The sequence below is a fragment of the Diabrotica undecimpunctata genome, chromosome 9 (assembly GCF_040954645.1).
Source record: "Diabrotica undecimpunctata isolate CICGRU chromosome 9, icDiaUnde3, whole genome shotgun sequence".
In the NCBI taxonomy this organism is placed as follows: domain Eukaryota; kingdom Metazoa; phylum Arthropoda; class Insecta; order Coleoptera; family Chrysomelidae; genus Diabrotica; species Diabrotica undecimpunctata.
This window is the reverse complement of record NC_092811.1, coordinates 89242663-89268661: the sequence shown is the minus strand read 5'-3', so window position 1 is coordinate 89268661 and position 25999 is coordinate 89242663. Positions and strand designations below refer to the sequence as shown.

Below are 25999 nucleotides of genomic sequence, written 5' to 3'. Positions count from 1 at the left end.
TTCTAATCGTAATTATATAAGGTAAGTAATCATAGTTGTAATCGTAAGGTATTAAAGGGGAAAGGCGCAAAATGTCGCCTGTCAAAATGTTCAATGTGTTTTAAGTATATCCATTTTTTTTTCAAATCCTGAGAAAAATAAAAAGCATTTTTGAAAAATTTACAGGCAGAATGAAATATTTATTAGAATAAATAAAAAGTTTCTTTTGCATGCAATATTTTCAATTAAAAATTATACTATATTTTCTCTTTTATTTTCACCCCTGTTACATAACATATTAAAATAAACATTGTAGAAGTTTTCAGGGACTTTCTGCCCTCAGTAATAATGTAATCTTTCATTCTGCGTTTAAATTTTTCAAAAATATTTATTAGTTTTCTCCGGATTCGAAAATAATGGATACATTTAAAACACATTGAAAATTTTGCCAGGCGACATTTGGCGCCTTTCCCCTTAATTAAATAAATGTATCTTTTACAAATGGCAAGAAACTTTTTATTTTTGAATATAATAAAGAAGTTTTATTAAAACAAAAATACAATTTATATAAGTACAATTTAAAAAATATATTTATTTAGTTCAAATAAATGTTTCAATCATATACTCTACGACACTGGTCGGTTATCTGTAACCATTCAAAATACCTTCGTAATCGGATTATAAGGTTGACTACTGTATTGTAATCCTTCAGATACAAGGTGGGTTAGTCGAAAACATCTTAAACCGTCAGTTTCAGGTTGGTTTTTACTATTATATCGTATTACCTATCCTCTCTGTAGTTTAATTATCTAATTAGGGTTAAACTTATAGTGAGCTATCGACAAATTGTGAACCGATTATAGCTTGAATGAAGTTTTCGATTGTAAATCATTTGATACAAACATTACCATCAATGAGGAACTTTCAGAAACGAGTTTAAAATGTTTATCAATATTTGAAAGAGTATCAAATAACGCATCTTCGACTGGTTTAACTTCTATTTAATTCAGTTGCTAAGTACCTTGCTGGATATTTTGCTTACAAATGTCTAAAAAAAAACTAATTGTAAAAGTGTAAAAATTATTTTGTTCTAAAAATGTTAATTTTGTTTCAATGACAGATCTTTTATTATTTTTTAAAGCTTATAAAGTTTTTCAAAATCGTAACGAACTTTGTAATCTTTGCGTTCCTACTTATGACTTTACATAAGTAATACGTATTTCACTTGATATTTTTGATGTTGAGTTTAAACATTTTTGTCATTTGGAAAACGTCAGTAAATTGATTTTAAATCCTATAACGAAAAATTTAAATGAAATCAATCTATCATTTTTAAACATTGATGAATCTTGTAAATTACATCCACAACAATTATTAAAATTTTTTGTTTGAGTTATGATATTCAATAATTTAAAATGGATGAATAAAGAAAATCGAGATTGTTTGGGAAAACATTTAGTGTTTATTTACATAGTTTACATTCAATATTTTAATTACTGTATTATAATATGATCTTGTTTAAGTATATATTCTAACTATTTATTTACTTTAAAATATTACAGTATATTAGTTTTCTTCTATTCAATAAAATCTCACTATCAAACTGGCTAAAACTAGTCTAATCTGTGTTTAAGTTCAGAAATTGACTTGTTTTTGTTATTTGGAAAGTACCTCGCAAATCACAGAAAACGTTCTTCTTCTTTGAGTGCCTCTCCTATCGGAGATTGGATACCATTAGGGCGATTTTAATTTTATTTACTTCTGTTTTGAATAACTCGATAGTGGTACAGTCAAACCACTCTCTTAAATTTCTCTTCCAGGACATTCTCCTGCGGCCTGGATTTCTGCGTCCTTGGATTTTTCTTTGCATTATATTTTGTAGGAATGTGTACCTTTGTCCTCTCATCAGGTGGCCTAAGTATTCAAGTTTTCTCTTTTTTATATTCAGTGTAACTTCTGGATCGTTATTTATTCTGCGTATTACCTCCTCATTTGTAATTTTATCTACCCACTTTATCTTTAGTATACGGCGGTAGTACCACATCTCAAAGCTTTCAAGATTTTTAACATTCCTCTGTTTAAGAGTCCATGCCTCAACACCGTAAAGCAAAGTACTAAATACATAGCATTTTAACATTCTAGTTCGTAGCTGAATACTGATATCACTATTACAAAATAATTTTTTCATTTTTATAAAGGTAGACCTGGAAATTTCAATACGTCTTTTTATCTCGTGATTTTGGTCACCTGTTTCATTGATGAGGGTTCCCAAGTATTTGTATTCGCTTACTTTTTCGAGTTGGGTACCGTTTATTGCGATACTAGTGTCATGTATTGGATTCTTACTTAAGGTCATATATTTGGTTTTTTTGACGTTCATCCTTATGCCGTAGTTATTACATATCTCATTCATACTTTCAACTAAATGTTGTAGATCTTCCGCTGTTCTTGCTATTATCACAGTATCGTCAGCATATCGAATGTTATTGTGTTGTTAGCCTAGTTTAAGATATAGGTGCCGGAGTTAGGCAACACGGATGACGGGGGTGAGACAGGTTATTATGTGAAGGTTGCCGAAGCTCGGGCATGGATGTATGTTTTAGGGTTGAGAATAAACTGATGTTTATGTGAAGTAACGATTATTATTTGTAACCCCTCTTCGATAACACGACATGGTGGCAGCTGGTGCTTTGTTTTGTTAACATTAAACAAGCGAAGAGTGACAGCAGTGCAAATCTTATACATACATACATACATAAAATGGATGCACCTATCCAAATAAATAAAGAAGTGTTTGCGAACATTTCGGCTCCAAGCGAATTTGATTTTACACAGCCCCAGACATGGCACCAATGGAAGAAAAGAGTAGAGAGATATATGTCTGTAAGTGGATTTGGACAAAAATCTGACAAGGATAAACTAGACCTATTGTTGTATTTAATGGGAAATGAAGCAGAAGATATTTTACTTCAAAATCAACCAGGGGAGAATGCATCCTTTCAAGATGTAACGCAGATTTTCGACAATCATTTTATTCCTCGAAGAAATACAATCTTTGAGAGATTTCAATTTAATTCAAGGGTACAAAGGCCAGGAGAGCCTGTGGGTAACTTTATTTCAAGTCTACATACTCTTGCAGAGCACCGTAGCTATGGAGCTCTTAAAGATGAGTTAATTCGTGACAGGATTGTTATCGGAATAGCTGATAAAAAGGTGAGCGAAAGAATGCAACTAAATGATGGTTTGACACTAGAGAAGGCAATACAAATAGCACGCCAAGCTGAACTTCAAGATAGTCAAAATAGAATTATGAGACAGGAGCAGTCAGTTAGTGCAGTTAAACAGGACTACAGGGAGCGTAGTGATAAAAGACATCAAGGTAAGAGTTTTGTTAAACAAGAAACAACTCATGAGAAAGTTAAGGAAGGTTACAGATGTGGATACTGTGGCATACCTACATGTAAAAATAGGGAGAAATGTGCAGCCAAGTTCTCTGAATGCAGATCTTGTTCACGTAGAGGTCATTGGAGTGTGATGTGCAGGAAGAAAGCTGTCAGAGCTGTTAAGTGTTCAAGGTCCACCAGTAGCAGTAGTACAGACGACGAAGGAAGGGATTCAGTAAATCAAGTGGTACATACAAATTCCTTTATTGGCCAAGTGTACCTAGACAAGAAGGATCGTTGGTATGTAGACATCTTATTGGATGACAAATTTAAGGTACCTTTTTTTGTGGATACAGGAGCAGATGTTAACTGTTTTCCCTATGAAAAATTACCTCCAGAATATATGGGTAAAATTGTGGCATGTGATGCAATTGGTGCAGCGGACGATCATAAATTGGACACAGTGGGTAAGCTACATATAAAATTTACTTATGACGGTTTTACAAATGATGAAACAATATATTGTATTAGGAAGTTGAGACAACCTATATTAAGCAGAGAGTCGATCATTAGGTTTAATGTTCTAAATTTTTCTAAATGTAAGCTTAAACAGGTAAATCAAATCAGTTGCAGTGTTGTTCATTGTAACCAATCTAAGAGTACTAATATGTTTTCAAAATTTAATTTAGAGTCTGTTGCTAAAACATTTCCTGGTATTTTTAGTGATATAGGTGAATTTAAAATAGAAATGTCAATTAGAATTAAGCCAGATGCTAAACCTTATGTACAGAGCGTTCCCAGAACTGTTTCTTTACCTCTGTTACCAAAATTAAGAATTGAAATTGATAGATTGCTAAAATTAGGGATAATTGAACCCATTGAAGATCCTACTTCTTGGGTCAGCCCAATTGTTTGTGTGGACAAGGGAGATTGTGTACGGCTTTGTGGTGACTATACTAAACTTAATGAAAACGTGTTACGGTCACATTTTCCTCTCGGGAAAATATCTCATACACTAGCACAGTTGAAAGGGTCTAAATTCTTCTCAAAATTGGATACCACAAGTGGGTTTTACCAAATAAAATTGAATAAGGAAAGTCAGTTGTTAACAACTTTTATAACACCTTTTGGCAGATTTTTCTTTAAAAGGCTTCCATTTGGTATATCTTGTGCCCCAGAGTATTTTACTATGAGATTTTCAAAAATCTTAACTGGCATTGAAGGCTGTGTTGTCTATATAGATGACATTCTTATTCATGCAAGGACAATAGAGGAACATGACAATATTTTGAACACAGTCCTAACAAAACTTCATAAGGAAGGTATTACACTAAATAAAAACAAATGCTCTATAGCAACAAAAACAGCTAAATACTTGGGTCATATGGTCTCTGAGCAAGGGATATTAATTGATCCAGATAGGGTTAAAGCTATCCGTGATTTTCCTGAACCAAAAAAATAAGACCGAGCTGTCAAGATGGCTGGGTATGATTAATTTTGTAGCAAAATACATTCATAATAAATCTGAGATTCTTGAACCATTAACACACTTACTAAAAAAAAATGGGGTAAAACAGAGGTTAGGATTCTAATTACAGTTAAATATTAAGCTTACTTTTGCAAATAAATTCCATCAAACATTCATTTACAGCTCTTATATTTAGAGATAGCAGATAGCACATAGGGTGATAGGTACTTTTCACATTGGTTTGAAATTTTTACTTTAACCAATATGACAGAAGATACCATTACTCCTAAACTTAAAGATATTTTCTCTCGTTATGGTATCCCAGAGGAAGTTAGATCCGACTGTGGTACTCAATTTTCATCAAAATTTATAAAGTTTTCAAAAGAATATAATTTTGTTCATAAGACGAGCAGTCCACACTGGCCACAGAGCAACGGTGGAGTGGATCGCACTATACAAATTGCAAAAAGATTAATTCAGAAAAATAAAAAAGAGGACCCAAGTTTGGCATTGTTAGCATACAGATGTACACCCCTAGAATGTGGTGTTTCACCTTCTGAATTATTAATGAATAGAAAATTAAGATCTAACTTGCCCCAGCTTCCAAGCTTATTAAACTTTTCAAAAGAACCAAACACTGAAAATAAAAAAAAAACGAAATAAAGGATAAACAAGTGAAAAACTACAATAAGCGACACAATGCCAAGGATCCTCTTAAGGTTGGTGGTTCTGTGTGGGTGGTTGATATCAGGAAATATGGGCAAGTTGTTGCGATCTGTCAGGAACCCAGGTCCTATATAATTGAAACTGAAACTGGGAAATTTAGAAGACATAGATGGCATTTGATTCATGCACCCTACTGTTTCCCTGTATTGAGCACCCAACCAGAATCCTCAAATGATTATGTTCCGCCAATTTCTAGTAACACAAAGCTAATGCCTTGCTCCAATCAAAGCAATGGTGACATACAGGGTAAAATTATGGAGGAAAGTAGTAGGGGGGAACCCAGTGTATTTCCGGACAAAATCGAACAAAGTGGAAATCATGTTTTACCTCCATCGGGTCAGGATAAAAGGGATAGTGACACTGATAGTGTATCGGACTTTGAGTGCGTAAAGCCTAGCAGGCCAAAAAGACTTGTGAAGAAACCGGTTCATTTAACAGATTATGTTTGTAGTAGTTTAAGTTAGTTTAGGTATAAGATCATCAATGACACAGGGATCTTTTATAAAAAAAAAGAGGGAGATGTGTTGTTAGCCTAGTTTAAGATATAGGTGCCGGAGTTAGGCAACACGGATGACGGGGGTTAGACAGGTTATGTGAAGGTTGCCGAAGCTCGGGCATGGATGTATGTTTTAGGGTTGAGAATAAACTGATGTTTATGTGAAGTAACGATTATTATTTGTAACCCCTCTTCGATAACACGACAGTTATTGATCACTTCTCCATTGACTATTATTCCTTCGTTTGCATGTGAGAGAGTTTCTTGGTATATTTGTTCGCTGTAGATATTAAACAAGAGCGGTGACAATATACAACCCTGTCGTACTCCTCGACGTATTTCTATTTCGTCCGATGTTTGGTCTTCTATTTTTATATTAGCTCGCTGATTCCAGTACAGATTTAATATTATTTGTATGTCTCTGGTGTCGATGTTCTTACCCTCCAGGATTTCTTTGAGTTTATTGTGACGTACTTTGTCAAAGGCCTTTTCAAAGTCTATAAAGCAGGCGTGTGGTCTAGATGTTAACCTCTTGGTTAACCAACCGTCAAATTAATCTTGTTCCTTTAGACAACCAGTTCTTCAAATACAAACATTTCTAATTTTGCTACACAGTCCCGTTTAATGTCCTCGTCTATTTCTTTCCACATGGTTGATACATATCAAATATGTTTTGGGCAACTTTAATAGAATTCTGTTGTTAAGATCGTCCTCGATGTCTCCTTTGTTGTTGATTAATGTTCCTAAGTATTTGTATGAATTTGTCTGTATTATTTTTTATTGGTCTATCATTACTTCTATTTGATCTTCCGTCCCTTGTTTCCTTGATATTTTCATTATCTGAGTCTTCTCTTTGTTAACGTTTAAGTTGTATTTGCTTGCTTCTAGGTTCCATTTCTCTAAGTTGTATTTCAATTTTTCTGCTGTTTCCGCAATTAATACTATGTCGTCTGCAAATATACACATCTCAGCGTTTATCATTTGCATTCTGTTCCAATCGATGAAGTATTTCTTGAATGTTTTCTTACATTATTTCACTATCTCATCTATTACATTTATGAATAGCACTGGGCTGACACTTCCCCCTTGTCTAACTCCTCGAGTTGTTTCAAATGGTTCTGACTGTATATTTTTAACATTCTTACTGTATTTATTGTTTTCATGTATATACTCTTTGTTGCTTCTATCAGTTCTTCACTTGCTTCTTCTTTGGGCTTTCCCATATATATTTTCTTTTGACTGAGTCGAATGCTTTTTCCATGTCTATAAAGCTCAGATATATTTCTCTATTTTTCTTTAAGGCTTTTTTCTATTACTTGTTGCATGGTGAATATATCGCACCCTTAGTATTAAAAGGGCACATCTCGAAAATTAGCGTTTCTGAGTTTTTGGCATAAATGGGCACAAAACTACTAGTACTACAACTTGGCCTTGACAGAAATTGAAAACGGAGAATATAAAGCAAGTCCCGATATAATGTGACCTTTTCGTACTCCCCTCTCCGCCAACACATCTTCCCGCGAGATAGACCCATTCAGTAAGGTGCCGATGTCTGTTGAAGCAGGTGTGTTAGTGAGCGCTCTCATTACGAGTTGAGCCCTTCTATTACAAAACTTGAGGTACGTGTTGTTTTATATTTTTTGTTTTATAAAGGCACATTAAGATTAAATGCTGTATATTACCAAAACTTCCGAAAATTTATGGGTTTATTTAAAGAGTTCTTTATATTACTAAAACTATTGTATGACTTTTGGAACTATATCTAAAGGATTCTTGTTATTACAAAAATATCTGTTTGATTTACAATATCATTGAAAGTTAAATCCTTGTAATACTAAAATAATTCAACGAGTTTCTTAGTTGTGTCCATAAACTACAAAGTTTTTTGGTACTAAGGCCTGAATTATTGTTATTATTTTATGTACTAACAAGTATTAACTAAGAGGGTAACTATATCTTAACCTCTTACAGATACATTGCAAAAAAATTGAAGAAATATGTCATCACGATCGCGAAGAATTATGAACCTTCTTAATGTTTCACATCTACCTGATGAATGGGAAAACAGTTGCGATAAGGACCCAAACGTAAGTTTATAATTTACTAACATGTATAAACTACTTACATATTATTTTGCATTTTTAGGTCAGCAATGAAGAAAAAGAGAACATCCCTTTAAGTTCATTAGAAAACTTTTTAAAGCAACAAGAAATAGCCGATAGTACTATGCCATTACAAAATAATTCTTTGGTTGAGACTAACACTGTTACTGCAACAACATCAAAACGTTCGTCGAGATCGTCATCAAGTAGTTCCAGTTCGTCTTCTAGCGTCAACAGGAGCAGTTCGTCATCTTCTAGCAGCAGCTCTTCCTCTCGATGTTGTTCACTGGAACAAGGACGATTTGTTTCTCATATCTTAAAAGTTAAAGAAATTGAAGCCCAGCCTCAGTCTTTATCATCTAGAACTACTTCACCTTCAATACTAGAATCCGTAATTTTAACACCACGAACTCCAGCTGTACATTACCGTATATCGCCAATGAATTCAGAAGAGAGTGATGCTGATATTAGTGACAATGATCCCACTTATAATGAACATCAAGGTAAAAAACGTTCGCCAAGCTCATCTTCAAGTTCCTCTGATGATGGTACTTCTGAAGTAGTTGCAACATCGCCCAGGAGATCGAAGAAACGTAAAGCTGATCCTATTAAATGGAAGCAAAATAACCAAAAGATAAAACGAAATGCAGGAGAACAATACATTTCTACTAAGACTAGAAACGTTGTTCCTGCGCGTCAAATGAAGAGTCCATGCAATCAGAAATGCAGATTGAAATGCAGCGAAAATTTTGATGAGGCTAAAAGACTTCAACATTTCAAATGTTTTTGGGCCCTAGGAGATTTGCAATTACAGCGGATGTTTATAAAAGCAAGAATGGCTATAGTTGAACCTAAATATAAGTATTCAAATGCTCAACATCCCAGAGCACCAAATGCTGCTTTCTCCTTGTACGATGATAACGCCAAAATCAGAGTCTGCAAAAGATTTTTTATCAATACGTTGGGAATAACAAGTAAAATGATTCGCACAGTAAGATATAAGACTAACAATTGCAATTCTGTTGAAGAAGATAGAAGAGGCAAACATAATAGTCATAGACGCGTGGATGACAATCTGAAAGAAGATATCATTAGATTTATCAATCTAATACCACGAATTGAATCGCATTATTTAAGAGCGTCGACATCAAGAGAGTTCATAAGTGGATCGAAAAGTATTACTGACTTGTTTAGAGACTTTCAAGAAAAACAGAAGAATAATTCCCGAGATCCTGGAAAGTTTCATTTGTTTTATGAGATTTTTACTACCCATTTTAATTTGGGTTTTTTTCAACCCAAGAAAGATCAATGCGATCTTTGTTTACAGTATAAAAACTCTTCTACTGATCAGAGGCTTGCTCTCAAAGTCAAATATGATACTCACCTAGAAGAAAAGGAATTAAGCCGAGCAGAAAAAAAGAATGATAGAATGACTCTTGACAAATATAATTTATGCGTTTGCTACGATGTTCAAGCGATAATGCAAAGTCCCAATGGAGAAACATCATCGTTTTATTATAAATCCAAATTGAATAGCTACAACTTTACTTTGACTGTGTTAAATAAATTACCAGAAAATGAAGACGATTTTAAAGGCTATGGTGACGTGCATTGCTATTTCTGGGATGAGACCCAAGGAAAAAGAGGTGCAGTGGAGATTGGAAGTTGCGTTTTAGACTTTTTAAAGAAGGTTTGTGAGGATGCAGGTGAACATGAAGTTAACGTAACATTTGTAACAGATAATTGTTGTGGCCAAAACAAAATAAATACATAGCTTCTTTATACATGTTTGCAGTCACTACTATAAAAAACTTAAAAAGGGCTAACTCACAAAGGAGCGATATGTTCGCTACTATGTATCGCTACTAAAGGAGCGATATGTTCTTGTGTGTTGTGTCCTTTCCTGAATCCACTTTGTACGTCCTCTAATTTATGTTCTATTTCTTTTCTAATTTTCCATTCAGTATCAGCTAGAAATGTTCCCTCCATCTTTCCATTATTGTTTTATCGTCGTTTATTATTGTTCCTTCCTAGAGGAAGAATCAGTTAGAGAAGTACTGAAGATAAAGAGAAGAGAAGTTCGAAGATAAGAGAGGGGAAATATTTGGGCACCACCCTATTTTTAGAGGAACAGGGAAACCTTAAGACATATAAAATAAGATAACAAGAAAGGTAAGGCCTTATAAGATAATCACGCGAGAATAAAGTAAACCGTGTGAGAAAAGGTATTATAATTGTGCGGTACAAACTTAATATTTCGACACATATACACTGTTTATATGATAAATCAAATAGTAATATAAAACAACTAGCGGACTAACTCGACATCGAATTTTGATGTAAGTTTTGCTGATATTTAAGAGGGGCGGAGTCTAACGATCCATCGTTTCTGTCGCCTGGTGTAAATGTTAAAAAAATCCTAAAAATAAACTGTATCGACGCCAAGTTTTTTAGGATTTTCAGGAAGATTTACATTAGGAAACGGAAACAATATGATTGTTAGACTCCGCCTCTCTTAAATAAAAAACGGAAGTAAAACCGGAAGTGCCTTTTTTTGCATATTTTAGATTGAAAAATGCCACGTTTAAGACAAAGAAGTCGGTTTGAGAACTCTAACTAACTAACTAACTAAATTTATATTTAAAAAATACAGAAAACAGTATGATGCTCCGCGCTAGTCTACACTACCGCCTACTGTTCCACTTTTTTGAGAATACGCCACAATTTTACTATAAATTTATTTTTAATTTATTTATTTAAAATAAACCTAATTTAAAGTAAAATTGTGGCTTATTCCCAACAAAATTAATAATAAATTTCTAACTAATAAATTAAAAACAAAGTAATGCTTACCTCATTATTTAATTCTTCAAGTATTAAACTCAAAACGTAGTCTAAATCTCTAAATATCAATCACAACACCTCACACACGCTGCACTTGTTGGAAACAGAATACTTTCTAACTAAACATAAAAATAAAAAAATACCAACTCATCAGATAGTGTAAAACAGACCCCATAAATTAAAATCGGAGACAGGAGGATCCCGAATTTTGAGTGGTCATTATCGTTATTCCTTAAGTGGAAACACTTGTTGGTGCATTCCAGCATTCGAGAAATGACGCGTTGTTGCATTGTGTACAATATTGAATTCCTATACTTTACTATAGGAAAAATTCATTTTATGGCCGCCATTTTTAAACCGGTTCGAATTTTTTAAATTTTAAACCTTAGGGGGAATCTACTCAACAATCTGTTTAATTATTCGAAAAAATTATTCTCCTATCTATCACCGTTTAGGAGGAGTATTGCGCACAAGAAAAGGGCTTAGCCTTTTAATATATAAGATAACAATGCCTGAAAGAGATACACTATGCACAAAAATATAAATTTATATCATAACAAAAAAATAAAAGGCAAATAGTTCGTCAACAAAGTTATATTGAGGTATAGTAGTTAAAGTAAATGCACTATAACAATTTTTACTGAAAAGTTAGCACGAAATAAGTGATTGCACAATTTATTATTGAATACAACAGAAAATATCTTTCTTGAAAAATAATTACGAATAATTTAGTATTCTCAAGAATAGAAACAAAAACAAGGAATATTGTAACTGTATCTACGTCCATATTCGTCAAATAAGTGATTTTTATGCCTTGAGAATACGTAAACATTGACTAAACTTTTGATCGTGATCACCTCAAATCTATGCATAAAATTTATCATGAATATAACCTAGATATAAAACAAATGGTTCGTAATTTATACGTATATATTATACTGATAATTCGTTCGGTTGGAGTTAAAGTAAACATCCATAAATAAGTAAGGTACACTGGACTGGAGAAGTCGTAAATCAACTTCTATACGATTTAGGTAAAAATGACGGTATATTGGATAATCTGCATTGTACTTAGCCGGCAGTCAGTAGACACAGGTAATGACGTCTTTCATAGAACGGTCTCAATAATAAAGGCACTTGACTTGGGTGAGTCAGGTACGGTAATGAATTGTGATCTTCAATCCGCAATCTCTCAAATTTGATTTAGGCAGACGAAAAGGAAGAAAGAGAAACAGCCGATAATACAGGTAGTAGTAACTAGTAGAGACGAATGATCGGCAAACAGAAGTGACTTCGAATTGAAGACGTGTGTTTGACAAAAGAGAAAATAGTTAATATAGGAACCAACTCGAAAATTAGCTCGAATTCTGATCTTAGGCAAGCTAAGGATAAAAAAGAGTGGGAGTATTGGCCGAAGAGTGCCACGCGAAAATGATACTTAAATGGCAAGGCTAGTGTGGTCGTTTTTGTAACCTAACCACTTTCTCCCGACAAGAATTATAATTTCATCGAAAACTAACATCTCCGTTTTTCTTAGAAGGTAAACTGGGCATTTGACAATAGAAGGTGATTTCTTTGTTACGAGGAAGAGTTTTTATTTAACAAATGATAGATAAAAAAAGCAAAGAAACATTTGGCGAATTATTTCGTTGTAAAAAAAAGCGTGACAAATCGCTCGTTGCTTTTTCGTTATTTTTAAGGCTTCCAATAAAATATATAGACATAGGTGGCGTGAAAGTAATTTTCTAAGGGGAATATTTTAAAGAAATTTTAAACATGCTTCAACTATCTCTTTAACTTTTGTTCTTTGTCTCTTATAATTTTCATATTTTTGTTGTGTTTTGTCTTACATGTATTCTTTCCATAATTTCTTCTTTTTTTTTATTTCTCTTTTCACTTCATCGTTCCACCAATATGTTCGTTTCCCTCTGTTGTTATTTCTTCTAGTTACACATATTGATTTAGCTGTTTTTATCATCGCATTTTTAAATTTTCTTCATTCTTCTTCTATTGTTTCTGTTATTTCATGTTCATTGTCCATCTCTTTCTCTATCCCTTCTGAGCATTTTATTTTCGTTGTTTCTTCTCTTAGTTTATAAATTTTTATTATTTCTTTGTGTTTTCTGTTTATGTTCTCATTTCTTTTTATTTCTTTTCTTTTGCTTTTAAATGTAGTTTCTAGTAGATAGTGGTCACTACCAATTTCTTAACTCCTTTTCACCCTTACGTCTCTTATCCAGTTCTTCTCTGTTTTTTGCACTATAGTATAGTCTATAATTGATTGTTCGTCTCTTGATTTGACTTCTCTTGTGATCTTGTGTATCCTTTTATGTTGGAAGTGTGTGTTCATAATCACCAGTATTGTCTAGACAGAATTCGAGTAGTAATTTTCCATTTTTGTTTATTTTTTCCTTCCCATAAGCTCCCATGACATTGTTCCATTTTTCTGCTTCTTTCCCCACTCTACTGTTCATGTCTCCTGTGATTACAATTTTCTCTGTACAGTCATTTATCACTTCTTATAATTTGTCCTAGAACTCATTCTTTTCGTTTTTTGCTGCGTCTTCATCTGGTCCATAGCATATGATTAGGTTTGTCTTGGTTTCCTCTGTATCCATATCTATGTCTACTCTTAGTATACGTTCGTTGTAATATATCCAATTTTTTACTTTGTTGATACTGTCCTTCTTTATCATGTACGATACTCCTGCCTGAGCTCTCTTCGTTTCTTCCACTCCACTGTTATTAGTAACATTCCGTTTTCTAATATTATTGATCCTCTTCCTTTTTTCTTTGTCTCTGTTATAGCTACTATTTCAATGTTCTTATCTCTAATTTCTTCTCCCAGTTCTATTTCCTTCCCATTTATACCTCTTACATTCCATGATGCCATTTTCAAAATTGTTTTATTCTTTTCTGTGTTTAAGTTGTACTTCAAATTGTTTTTCCTTCCGTTTGTGTTATTATCTTAGATCTGCTCATGTCCCTGTTCTGTGCCTGTTTGGTTTCTCGGTCCGTCATTGTGTTTTCTTCAGCTAGTTTTTTGAACAAGTTGGTTCTATATTGTGTGTTACTTTGTCTATCCGGCATGTTTTTTGATTCCATTTCCACTTAATGCCTTCAATAACTATGAAACCATATCCAATTTTGTCCTTTTCCCATTAGTCTTTTCATCTGCTGCTATCTTCCTAAGATTTCTTTGTATTTCTATCTCTTTTAATGTTAGGTCACATTCTATATATACTCTATGTTGCTTATAGTTCATTAGTTTACCCTTGTCTTTCAGTATTTTTATTTCATCTTCGAATTTTTTACATTCGATAACACACATTGTTTCATTTATCTTTTGTACCCTATTTATTTCTGATTTTACTGCCATTCTTGTTTCTATGAAGTTCTCTAGTTGCTCTGCTTCTATTGTGCCTATTGGTAAGCCTCTCATTATTAGGTTATTTTTCTTCTTTTCTTTCTGACATGCTTCCAATGCTTTCTATTTTATCTATTTTTTGTTTCATCGTAGTCATTTCTTTCTTTAGATTTTCATTTTCTCTTATTATTTCTTTCATTTGCAATGTGTATTCACTATTTTCCTTCCTAATTTCTTTTAGTTCTTCAATCATATTACCCATTCTATTTTTTATATCTTCCAGGTCCTTGTTTTTCTTTTTATTATCGCTTGCTAATTGTCTCATAGATTTAGATTTAGATATAGAAGAAAAATATCGTGGCTTCGTAATCTACGTGAATGGTTCGGGTGTAGTTCGATTGAACTTTTTAGGCGCGCTGCTAACAAAGTCGCAGTGGCCATGATGATTTCCAATCTCCGTTAGGAGTGGCACGAGAAGAAAAAAAAAAAAAATTGTCTCATTAGTTCCATCATTTCGTTCTGGCTGCTAGTTTCATTCGTTGATGGTTTCGACCTGTCTGTTGTTCGGTTCACTTTTCTGCTCCTGCTAAATAAGTCTATCTTCTCTTTGCTTTTCTTTTACGATCTTCATCAACATTACCATCCGCCATCTTTCTTCTTATTCAAATAATTAAAGTATTTATAAATATAAATATTTATAACGGTTACGGATCGCATCAAGCGCCGCACCCACCTCAACAGTTAAATCTTAGCAATTCTCGATCCTAACCAGTTTCGACTTCTACCGCTTGTAAATACAAAATACAATCAATATCAAAACAACAAATAAATTCAGCCTTTATAATTCTGTATAGTTTTACCTGAATATAGACCTATTGTTTTTGTTGATAATTATTATTGTTTATCGTTCTTAACCACCCGTCCAGCGCAAAAAAGTTCAACTCGTTTCGACCACTCAGAAGTTTCACTTTTATCCGTATGGCAATGAAAACTATTAATTTATTAATACAGTTCATAAACAGATAACTGATTATTTACTTACATAAAGGTCCTTTTTAATTACACTTTGTACTATTTTGTATGCAGATTACACTCGAAACCACCCAAGAATGAAATTTTAATTTCGGAGCGACACTACACACGTCCAACTCTTTTTATTATCTAGTGTACTACGGTCACTATGATGCATCCTGTGAGTGTCATGGTTTGGGCTTGTAAGACCACTATGGAGTTGGACGTTTAGCAGTAATAGAGGGCAATATTAATGCAAAAAAATATCCGGAAGATGGCTATCTATTTAGATATAGATATAGACTGGCGATATATTTGGAAGCAAGTCAAACTGCTGCCGATTATCAGAGATTTGTTTGAAGGGGGTGCCCAACAATGCATCTTCCAGCAGGATGGAGCGCCTTGTCATACAGCTAAGACTTCCATGAAATGGTTGAGAAACCATGACGTTACTGTCCTGCCTTGGCCTGGAAATAGTCCCGATCTAAATTCAATAGAAAATTTATGGTCACGGCTGAAAGTGTTAGTATCACGCCGAAACCCAAGTAACAAGAGAGAACTGATAGACGTCATTATTTAAAACTGGTTTAGAGTTATTAGACCAGAAGATTTGGCTTGTCTCGTGGATTTCATGGCTCGTAGAATCTAGTCTGTCCTAAAAAACAAAGGTTATCCCACCAAATACTAATTTTCTTGATAATAACCATTGTACCATTTTTTTTTAATATATCTACTAATAGCTACGGCTGTTGTTTTATTTATTTTTAAATAAATTTTTAGATGATTTTTCCTCTTAAAAATTATGTTAAATATTAAGTAGAAACATAAAACGATACAATAAAATTATAGATAAACTTATAATAATTATAGATAAACTAGATAAAACTAAAATTTTTGTAGTTTCCAGAATTTTGGCCACTAGTGTATGTTTAAGTAATCAATTCAAAATTAAATTTATTCTATGGTTTAAGTATCTATTATTTAAACAATAAAACGTTGGAGCAAACATACAAACTCTTTAGTTTTGATATAATTTCATTCTATTTTAATGTCCTATTATTCATTGACACACAATGTATGAAATTAAATTATTTTTGTTGCTGAATATCACATGATTACAAATTTTTTATACACTTACATACTTTACGACTGTTTTACGTACATTAAAATTGCCCTTATTCTGTTCCTCATGAATATAAAAATAAATGTTACGCCCAATCTCGTAATATGGTATATTCTGTTAATGTTTGCTGACAACCAGTTTTTTGGGTGTTTCAACAGACTTTATAAATACTATACTTTTTCTCTGGTGTGCATTCTCAAACATCTTTTCAAATTACCTGTTTGGCCTAACTGTTAAAATCAAATTTCACACTGTTTAAGGTGTTTATCCCGTGTGCACTCTCAAATTTGTTCTCAAAATAATTGCTTAACACAAATTTCGCACTTATAAGGTTTTTATACAGTGTGCTTTTTCAAATGTATTTTAAAAGTGCATGCGTGGCGAAACTGTTTAAAACAAATTTCACACTTGTAAGGTTTTTCCCCAGTGTGTACTCTCAAATGTGTTTTCAAAGAATGTGCTTCACTAAATTGCTTAAAACAAATTTCACACTTGTAAGGTTTTTCTCCAGTGTGCAATCTCAAATGTCTTTTCAAATGATTTGCATGAATAAATTTCTTAAAACAAATTTCACACTTGTAAGGTTTTTCTCCAGTGTGCAATCTCAAATGTCTTTTCAACTTACTTGCGTGAATAAATTTCTTAAAACAAATTTCACAGGTGTAAGGTGTTTCCCTATTGTGAACTCTCAAATGTGTCTTCAAATTACTTGTTTCATTAAATCGTTTAAAACAAATTTCACACATGTAAGGTTTTTCTCCAGTGTGCACTCTCAAATGTGTTTTCAAAGAATATGCTTGGCTAAACTGTTTAAAACAAATTTCACACTTGTAAGGTTTTTCTCCAGTGTGAACTCTCAAATGTCTCTTCAAAGAACCCGCTTCACTAAATTGCTTAAAACAAATTTCACACTTGTAAGGTTTTTCTCCAGTGTGCAATCTCAAATGTGTTTTCAAAATACATGCGTGACGAAACTGTTTAAAACAAAATTCACACTTGTAAGGTTTTTCTCCAATCACAAGTTTTATAGTTTGATTTAATGGTATGTCTTCAGCATGTGGACTCATATAATATGCTTCATAAGATGAATATTCACTGCGTGCCTCCATTATTTTCATTTTGTTTTCCTCTTTTAGATAACCTAAAATACAAACTGACTATAATATAAATATTTGAGTATAAGGGAAAATTAATGTAAAAAGAAAGAAAAAATTTAAGATAACAGAAGTGTAGTTAATGATACAAATATGTTTTAGGAGGCTGTGTTTCTGTCTTCTAATGTGTAATTGTCATCCCATTGGCTTTCTTTTAATATGTATCTCAATGCATTCAATATAAGCATACCAACACAAAAAATCAGTAATATTTATTTATAAACAGCAAACAACAAGGGTCAAACCGATGAAGGTACTCTGCTGGAACATCAGCTGGTGCTCATTCAGGCAGGACGACCAAGGCAGGGCATGTAATGAACTGTGTCCATTGGAGCACATTTGTGAGCCAGCTTTCAGTAAGAACAACTACCATAATATATCATAACAGAACAAGAAACCCCATTATGAAGTCCATTTAGATTAGTTCACAACCCACCAACATTCTGATAATACGAGCCCTGACAACTATATAATGGGACAAAATAAAATAAAGGCATAATTCAGATATATGAGTTTCTTTTTTCCTAATAATGTTTTTTAATGTAATTCTATGTAATTAGTTAATTGCTAATAACGTAGGTTCAATCAGTAACACAAAACAAAATATAATTACTCGAACACAACTGTTAAATGTTTATTTTGTTGACAACTAAATATTGGGACATAGAACCAATATTTATTTTAAAAATGGAGTAGCATTGCCCTTAGACTTTATGACCACTCTAATTTGGTTGGTCATTGACTCGACCAAAGAACTGCACTGTTCAGACATAGATGCATTCCAAAGCTGCTCTATTTTGGCTTAAAATTCGTGTAATGTCCATTGTGGGTTGTTCCTTAGTGTCTCTTTTATTTTATGTCATTCTGCTTCAATGATATTTAGGTTAGGATTGTTAGGAGGCCAAGGAAGGGCATTTACACCATGGTTTCCAAACAAATTTTTTGTGGTTCTTGCTGTATGACAGGCTGCTCTGTCCTGCTGGAAAATATAATTCTCAGCAACATTTAATTTCACAATGCTTGATAGCAAGCTGTTTTGAAGTATTTGTTGATATTTCGCAGAATTTACGGTACCCTCAATAAATTCATAACATCCTAACCCTGAAACTGCCATACAACCCCAAATCATCACTCCTTACGGAAATTTTACGGTCTGTTTCAAACAGTTCTTGTGAAAAGCCTAATGCATAGTCCCAATAACTCGTTTGCGGTGATCACCAACACATACATCTAATTTTGATTCGTCACTAAAAATTACTTGGGACCAATCTTCCTACGACCAAAAAAGTTTAGATTTTGCCCACATGAGCCTGACTTGCTTAACAGTGGCTTTTTCTTTGCCTATAAGAAAATATAATTTATTAAACTGAGCACACTTTTAAATTGTTAGCTGTAATTTAACCTTATAAAACTCTACTACACATTTATGTATCCACTTGTTACAGCATTCCCTTGACACATTTAATCCAGTTTCATAATTCCACCTAGCTCTAAGTTGCATTCAGTATTTCTTCGACCTTTTTGAAAACTTTTACTAATATTCTCCTATTCCAATCAGAAACTAGTTTTGGATGACCAGGGCTTTTAATTTTTTTATTCAAGATACCTCATGTTTTTCCATAACGCTTAATTGTATTCCACACTGTAGGTTTAGGAATATTAAGTTCATCTGCCACTTCACGGGTTATTTTATTGCAAAAATAATTTTTAATCACAAACTCAAGAAATTTTTGGATTTGTGCAGATACCAAGCACCATTTTATTGAAATAATACAGTGATTCACTCAATTTGACAAGAGATTAAATATAGAATATAGTTTAAAGTTTGTTAGTGTTCAGCTGCATTCTTTTCGCAGCCTACTTATCTTGTTTGGTTTGTAGCAGTTACATCAAACTGTCCCATTATTTAGTTGTCACTAATTTTTATATATTTTTATGAGCCTTATGGGCATGGCATTAGTAGGTTATATGGATTGTATAAAAAATATTAATTACGTTTTGTGAATATTTATTTTCAAAGGGCTGCTGTCTAATAAGAATTAAAATGTTTACAATGTACACAATAAAACAAAATAAAGTATAAATATCACAAACGTAATCACGTAATTTAGTTTTACACATCAAAATGATGACTACCTATTCCACAGCCACTCAAATAAACACAGCCTGAGACCAGAAATGAATTCGGCCTTCAGTGTAAAAAAAATCTAGATCTGGGTGAATATTTGCCCATCTTAGTGCTTGAGATAAAAAATTATTATATGCATAGTTGGTTCTGTGAAGTTAAACTGTGAAGTCTGCGAACATAGAAAGTTTGGTTTAATCATGTTCTATAGAGAGGTACATGCCGACCAAGCTGCTCAAGTAGCTGAGAACACAAGACTGTAGAATTAATTATGCCATAAAGCATCTTTGTATCTTTAATTAATTGTCGGTCATACAATGAGAGAATACCAAGTTGGGTTTCAATTTGATCATAATTTACTTGATTTAGTTCAAAAGGTATACCCTGTTTATATGCTACATATTTCAAGAAATTGTATTAAACTGTCTCAATTTTTGATATGTAAATATTATAAGATGGAGACCATACACAAAAACAATACTCTAGATGAGGTCTGACTAAAGAACAATATAGTAATTGAATGGCTTCACTATTCTCAGTCTTTATAGACTGAGAACAAGTCTTTAAAGACTTATTGACATATAATGCGATTCAAATAAAAGTTTAGAGTCTAAATTAATTCCCAGATCACCAATTTCAGTAACTAAGTCAACAAGAATGTTCTGTATTTTATAATTATATTCCATTGGGTCTCTCAATCATCCAAAAGAAACAGCATGACACTTGGATGAGTTCAGGGCCATGGCATTCAACACACACTACTCACTCAAAACGATTGAGATCATGTTGAAGATTAACACAATCTTCAGTATTATTGATAATTGCGTAGAACTTTAGATTATCTGCAAAAAGAAAAGGTGAACTGTGCTGGAAGCAGTGGTGTACATCATTGATCAATATGTTAAATAATAGGGGTCCCAAATGAGATCCCTGGGGTACTCCTGATTGAACATTAATCTCGATGGAAAGAAAATCCCTGATATGCACCATCTGAACTCGGTCAATCAAGTATGCTCTCAGACATCTAAGAAGTGACCCATCAACACCCATTTTTGTTACGTTTAACTATTAAAATATTGTCGTTGACCGGATCCAAGGCCTTGGAAAAATCAGTGTAGAGTGCATGTACCCTACAGCCTCTCTCCATGGCCTTCCTCAGGAAGTCCACAAACACTAGTATATTACATTCAGTTGATCTGCTATTCTGAAATCTAAATTGTTGGTATACTAGCTGTTTTTCAAGTGAAGCTTGGTATTACACTTATTATACTATTTATTTATCGTATGGCAATTACAACACATTTAGAACAAATACACAAAAACTAGTAATATAGGTATTTGACAAACTTTAAATAGTTACAAACAAACATCAAGTTTATTTATATAATCAATTGACTCTGAAGTTGCAAACCGGAAGTCTTCAGGGCTACCATTGTAGGATCTTGAGGGACACTCTTGAATAATGTGGTGGATGGTTTGGTTCTCCCCACAGTCACATTGAGGAGACGGGTTCTTTCCCCATTTATGTAGCATGTATGCACATCTGCCATGTCTGGTTCGGATCCTATTTAGAGTGGACCATGTTTTGCGTGGAAGATCAAAACCTGGTGGCTTGTGGGTAATGCAGGGCATGTTATTTTGCCATTCGTTCCATTCTTGGGACCATGCATTCGTGATGTTGAACTCCTCATGTATCATTCTTGCCGTTTTCATTGGTGGTTTTTTAGAACGGAGACGGGTATTTCGAGCATCCTCGGTATCTTGGTGGATCGGCAGGTTTATATTGTTCATGATCTTTTTGTATTCACGTGTAAGTGCGTCGACTCGTCGTAAATGTGGAGGTGGAATGTGACTTAATACTGGAAGCCATTGGGTGGGAGTTGATTTAATTGTACCAGCTATCATCCTCATAGTGCTGTGCTGCTGATTGTCGACCTTTTTTACGTGTGGACTGTGTAGCCAGACTGGAGCACAATATTCAGCGGTCGAGAAAACAATGGCTAAGGCAGTAGAGCGGAGAGTGGAAACCGATGCTCCCCAGGTGGTACCGCAGAGCTTCTGTATAATGTTATTTCTTGTACTCAACTTTTGGGCAGTTTTTGTTAAATGCTCTTTAAATGATAGCATTCTGTCTAGTGTTACGCCCAGGTACTTCGGTGTTTTGTTGTGGGTAAGTGTGGTATTTTCAAACCGTATGTTGAGTTCCTTTCCAGCAAGTTTATTGTTCAGGTGAAAGCAACTAACTTCTGTTTTGGATGCATTTGGTTGAAGTCGCCACTTGCGAAAATATTTGCCCAATGTATATAAGTCTGCCGTCAGAACTTCTTCAGACGTTTCTAGTATTCTGCATCGTGTAGCGAGGGCCCAGTCATCAGCGTATCCGAACTTTCTTGACTGTGTTTCCGGCATATCTGCTAGGTATAAGCTAAATAGTAGTGGAGAGGGCACTTATTATACTAATGGGCCTGTAATGATTCACCAATGAATTATCTCCCGCTTTAAAAATAGGTGTTAGAAACTATTTTTCCAGCATTCTGGAAATTCACCCTTATTTTAGGATAGATTAATGTCACATATTTGAGTGAAATACACTGTAGAACAATATTTTGCAGAAAGATTTACAATATCTGGTCCATGACTGGATTCAACACCACCATAACTCAACACAGCAGGCAAGGAAGGCTTTCTTCTCTATGAATTCACAAACAAATTCCCTTCAAATTATTTCCTAGTGATAATTCTGTTAATTAAGCCTTCAGCTTTTAAAAATTTACAGTTCACAATAACCATAAAACTTCTGAGTTAACATTTTAAACTAGATTTAGTAGAATAACCTTTTTCGGAAATTGTTCATTGTACCATAATGACACTCATTAAATATGAAATAATATACTCCAAAACTAACAGCCAATAAGTAAAAACTGGTGTCTACAAAATACAATAAAAGATAAAAGAGAAAATATTCAATATTGTGGGACAGTTCTTCTAAATTTTTACAAAAAAGAAATATAAAAAGGAAATTAAAGTTATGCTATACTAAATGGTGGAATGGGGGTTCAGAAAATAAACATAAGTAAATAAATAAAGGTACATAAAATATTACAAATTCTTAAACAATATAGGTATTGACTATTTATAAATTGTTAAAAATTAAACATATTGAAGTGATACTTTAACAATCTTCTGTTTAAAAAGATAAAATAATTTATAAAGAATGACCATCAGACAAAGCTTGTTGAAATGAAATGATTCAAAAAAGAATAAAAAGTTAATTTAAGAAACCGCTTAACATTGTGAAAAGAAATAAATATAAATATACCTTTTATAAAGGATTTTATTAATTTTTTGAAATAAATATAAGTTTTTTGTTTTAATTTTTCTTCTTATCCCAGAAAAAATGAAAGTTTTGCCAGTACAGTGTTTGTATGATAAAAATTGAAGTAAAAACCATTTTTCATTCTTAAAACCAATTAGCATATTTCAAAAATATACTTAAGTATACATATTGTCATTGTCCTTTAAACTAGGTGCCTACTTAGAGTAAACATGATATTAAATTCATATGATATAATATTTGAATTTCATGCATTATTTTAAGAAAATGCTGAAAGGACAATGTTGTAACTGAAGTTGCTTTTTATTAATAAAATATCAGCGGCTCACTGATTTTGTAATTATCTCTTATATGCCCTTAAACTGTATTTAAAAGCAAAATTACATTAGCTGGTAAATGTTCCTAATTATACTACTTCTAAATAGGGGAGAAACTTAAATACATATATTGTTACAAACCCTTTTCAGTTTTTTTGTTTTCTTCAACGGAGTTAACTTTATTCCCCTGTTGTTCTATTTTAGGATGTTCCTTTAAGTCTAAATAATCATATGTATCATCTGTACTTTGTCTATTTGATTCTTCCTGCTTTTCACATTTAAAGCCTTCCAAAAGGGCACTATCAAAGTCATCATACTCTACTTCTACTTTACACGCTTCCTCCCTATTTTCTTGTTTTACTTCCATTTTATTGATTGTGATTATACTTGATTTGGTTTGGATATCATCCAAAATATGCTGCGCCCTGCCTGTGAACAACCAGAATTTAAAGGGTCTTTCAGTCTTCAGTTTTCAGTTTAGTCTTTCACTTTCACTCTTTCACTGTTTCACCACCAGAGAGGCAGAGAGCGACACAACGGTCCAAAAGCGTGTACCATTTTTGTATACGCATGCCCGATTCTGGTTGTGTAAGTGTCAAAAACACGTGCTTATTCTGTAATTCTGGTTGTTTTCGATAGTCCGTAAGCATCTATGGTAAATACTCGACACAACAAGTGCATTTGACCATTTATATAATTTATTTATAGTTAAAAGTTTATAGTTATAGTTAAATATATAAGTTTATAGTTATAGTTTATAGTAAGTTTATTTAGATTTCCTAAGAATAATAACAGGTAATTACTATTGCTTTGTAATTATTATTAGTTATTACATAATAGTATTGGTTTGACTTTCGAACAGTAAGCCGACGCCGACGTGTCTGTCCGAGCTATAAAAAATAAACTTTGGTCTGCCAAGGGATAGTTCAAAATGAAAACATTAAATTTGGTATCAGTGCTATTTCTTTTATTGAAAGACGCAAGTCTCCGAAGGCCCAGGTCAAAAATCAACAGATGGTGGCAGGCTGTCAGCGCGCTCGAAGACAACAATACGAATATAGTATTTCTAGGAAATAAAAATATATATAGAGGGTTTTATACACGAGAATATTTGATTTAAGAGCGTAGGCGCAAAATTTCGGGCCAATGCTTTTTAAATGCATTAATTTTTTTCGAATCCTGAAAAACCTAATAAGTATTTTTGAAAAATTTAAACGCAGAATGAAAGACTACATTATTACTGAGGGCCGAAAGTCCCTGAAAACTTCTATAATGTTTATTTTAATAAGTTACACGGGTGAAAAAAAAAAGAAAATTTAGTATGATTTTTAATTTCAAATATCTCATTCAAAAAAACTTTTTGTTTATTCTAAGGGACTTTCGGCCCTCGGTAATAATGTAATCTTTCATTCTGCGGTTAAATTTTTTAAAATATTTGTTAGTTTTCTCAGGATTCGAAAAAAATTATTGTATTTAAAAAGCATTGGCCCGAAATTTTGCGCCTACGCTCTTAAACGAAACAAAGAAATTACTAAAATGCTCAAACTAAAAATTGTTGGAAACATAATTAGACCGATAATTGGGAAAATCTTAAAATTACAACAGAACAAGACTTTAAAATAGCAAAAACATGGTTGCAAATAAACAAACTTACATTAAATTATGAAAAAACTAAATACTCATCTACTTTTTGCTATATACAAAAGTCTGCCAATTTTTAATTCGTTAAATATAAATAACAAAGATCAAATATATGGATCGAAGTACATAAAATATTTAGCAGTTTTAAATGGGAATTACAAATAAAAAATATTAAAACTTTATTTGTTGTATATCTCAATATTTAGTGACATTTTTGTGACTTAGTCAGGAGAAAACTGTAAATTTATTAAGATTAGATATTGACAAAAGTTAAATATTTCATTACTTACAATATACTTAGATTATACTAATACTCTTATAGTTGTAAGTAATAAAGTATTATTTATAAATACAGAAAAAGTTCTTTGTTTAAAATTTGTTCTGTTAAAAATTTGTAGTGCCAAAATGGATTCACTTTATAATAATTATAGGATTTGAGTAACGTGCCACAAGACATACCTCTGGGGTGGTGTGGAAACTGTCTTAAAATTTGTTTTAAAAAAATTTCATTGTGTAACTCTTTAAGGACGGGTCACGTCAAAAGACGTTTTAGCGTAACTTCCGCGACAGCCGGGTGGCATCAGTAAATTACCTTTTGTAAATAAAAAATAACCACACCATTAAGAATGTCAACAAAAACCGGACCTGCAGGTAACTATTTTTTCAGTGCAATATTTCATATTTATTGAAAGTCAACATAAATGCTCAATTTTATTTAAGAGCGTAGAGCGTAAATACAATCATTTTTTTCGAATCCTGAGAAAACTCAAAAATATTTTTGAAAAATTTAAACGCAGAATGAAAGATTACGTTATTACCGAGGGCCGAAAGTCCCTTAGAATAAACAAAAAGTTTTTTTGAATGAGATATTTGAAATTAAAAATCACACTAAATTTTCTCTTTTTTTTTTTTTCACCCCTGTAACTTAT

The 25999-nt window shown here is 32.9% G+C and overlaps 2 protein-coding genes across 3 annotated transcripts in view; one reads left to right on the top strand and one right to left on the bottom strand.

Annotated features, from left to right (window-relative positions):
- LOC140450259 (uncharacterized) overlaps positions 1–18521 on the top strand; it is a 49155-nt gene extending 30634 nt beyond the window's left edge. The window contains exons 2-3 of one of the 2 annotated variants that reach the window (XM_072543779.1): positions 8024–8139; positions 8198–9938. In XM_072543779.1, the coding sequence (XP_072399880.1) occupies positions 8050–8139; positions 8198–9928 (1821 nt within the window). In that variant the 5' untranslated portion in view covers positions 8024–8049 and the 3' untranslated portion in view covers positions 9929–9938. Of the gene's footprint in view, positions 1–8023; positions 8140–8197; positions 9939–17879 lie in introns of those variants that run through there. The other variant, XR_011951996.1, reaches the window with a different exon arrangement.
- Positions 11014–24036, bottom strand: LOC140450261 (uncharacterized). The gene is made up of 2 exons (XM_072543782.1): positions 23571–24036; positions 11014–17640 (listed from the first exon to the last, which is right to left on the bottom strand). The coding sequence occupies exons 1-2, from the start codon at positions 23794–23796 to the stop codon at positions 16835–16837; spliced, it is 1032 nt and encodes a 343-aa protein (XP_072399883.1). The 5' UTR covers positions 23797–24036; the 3' UTR covers positions 11014–16834.
- Positions 24037–25999: the final 1963 nt, after the last annotated feature.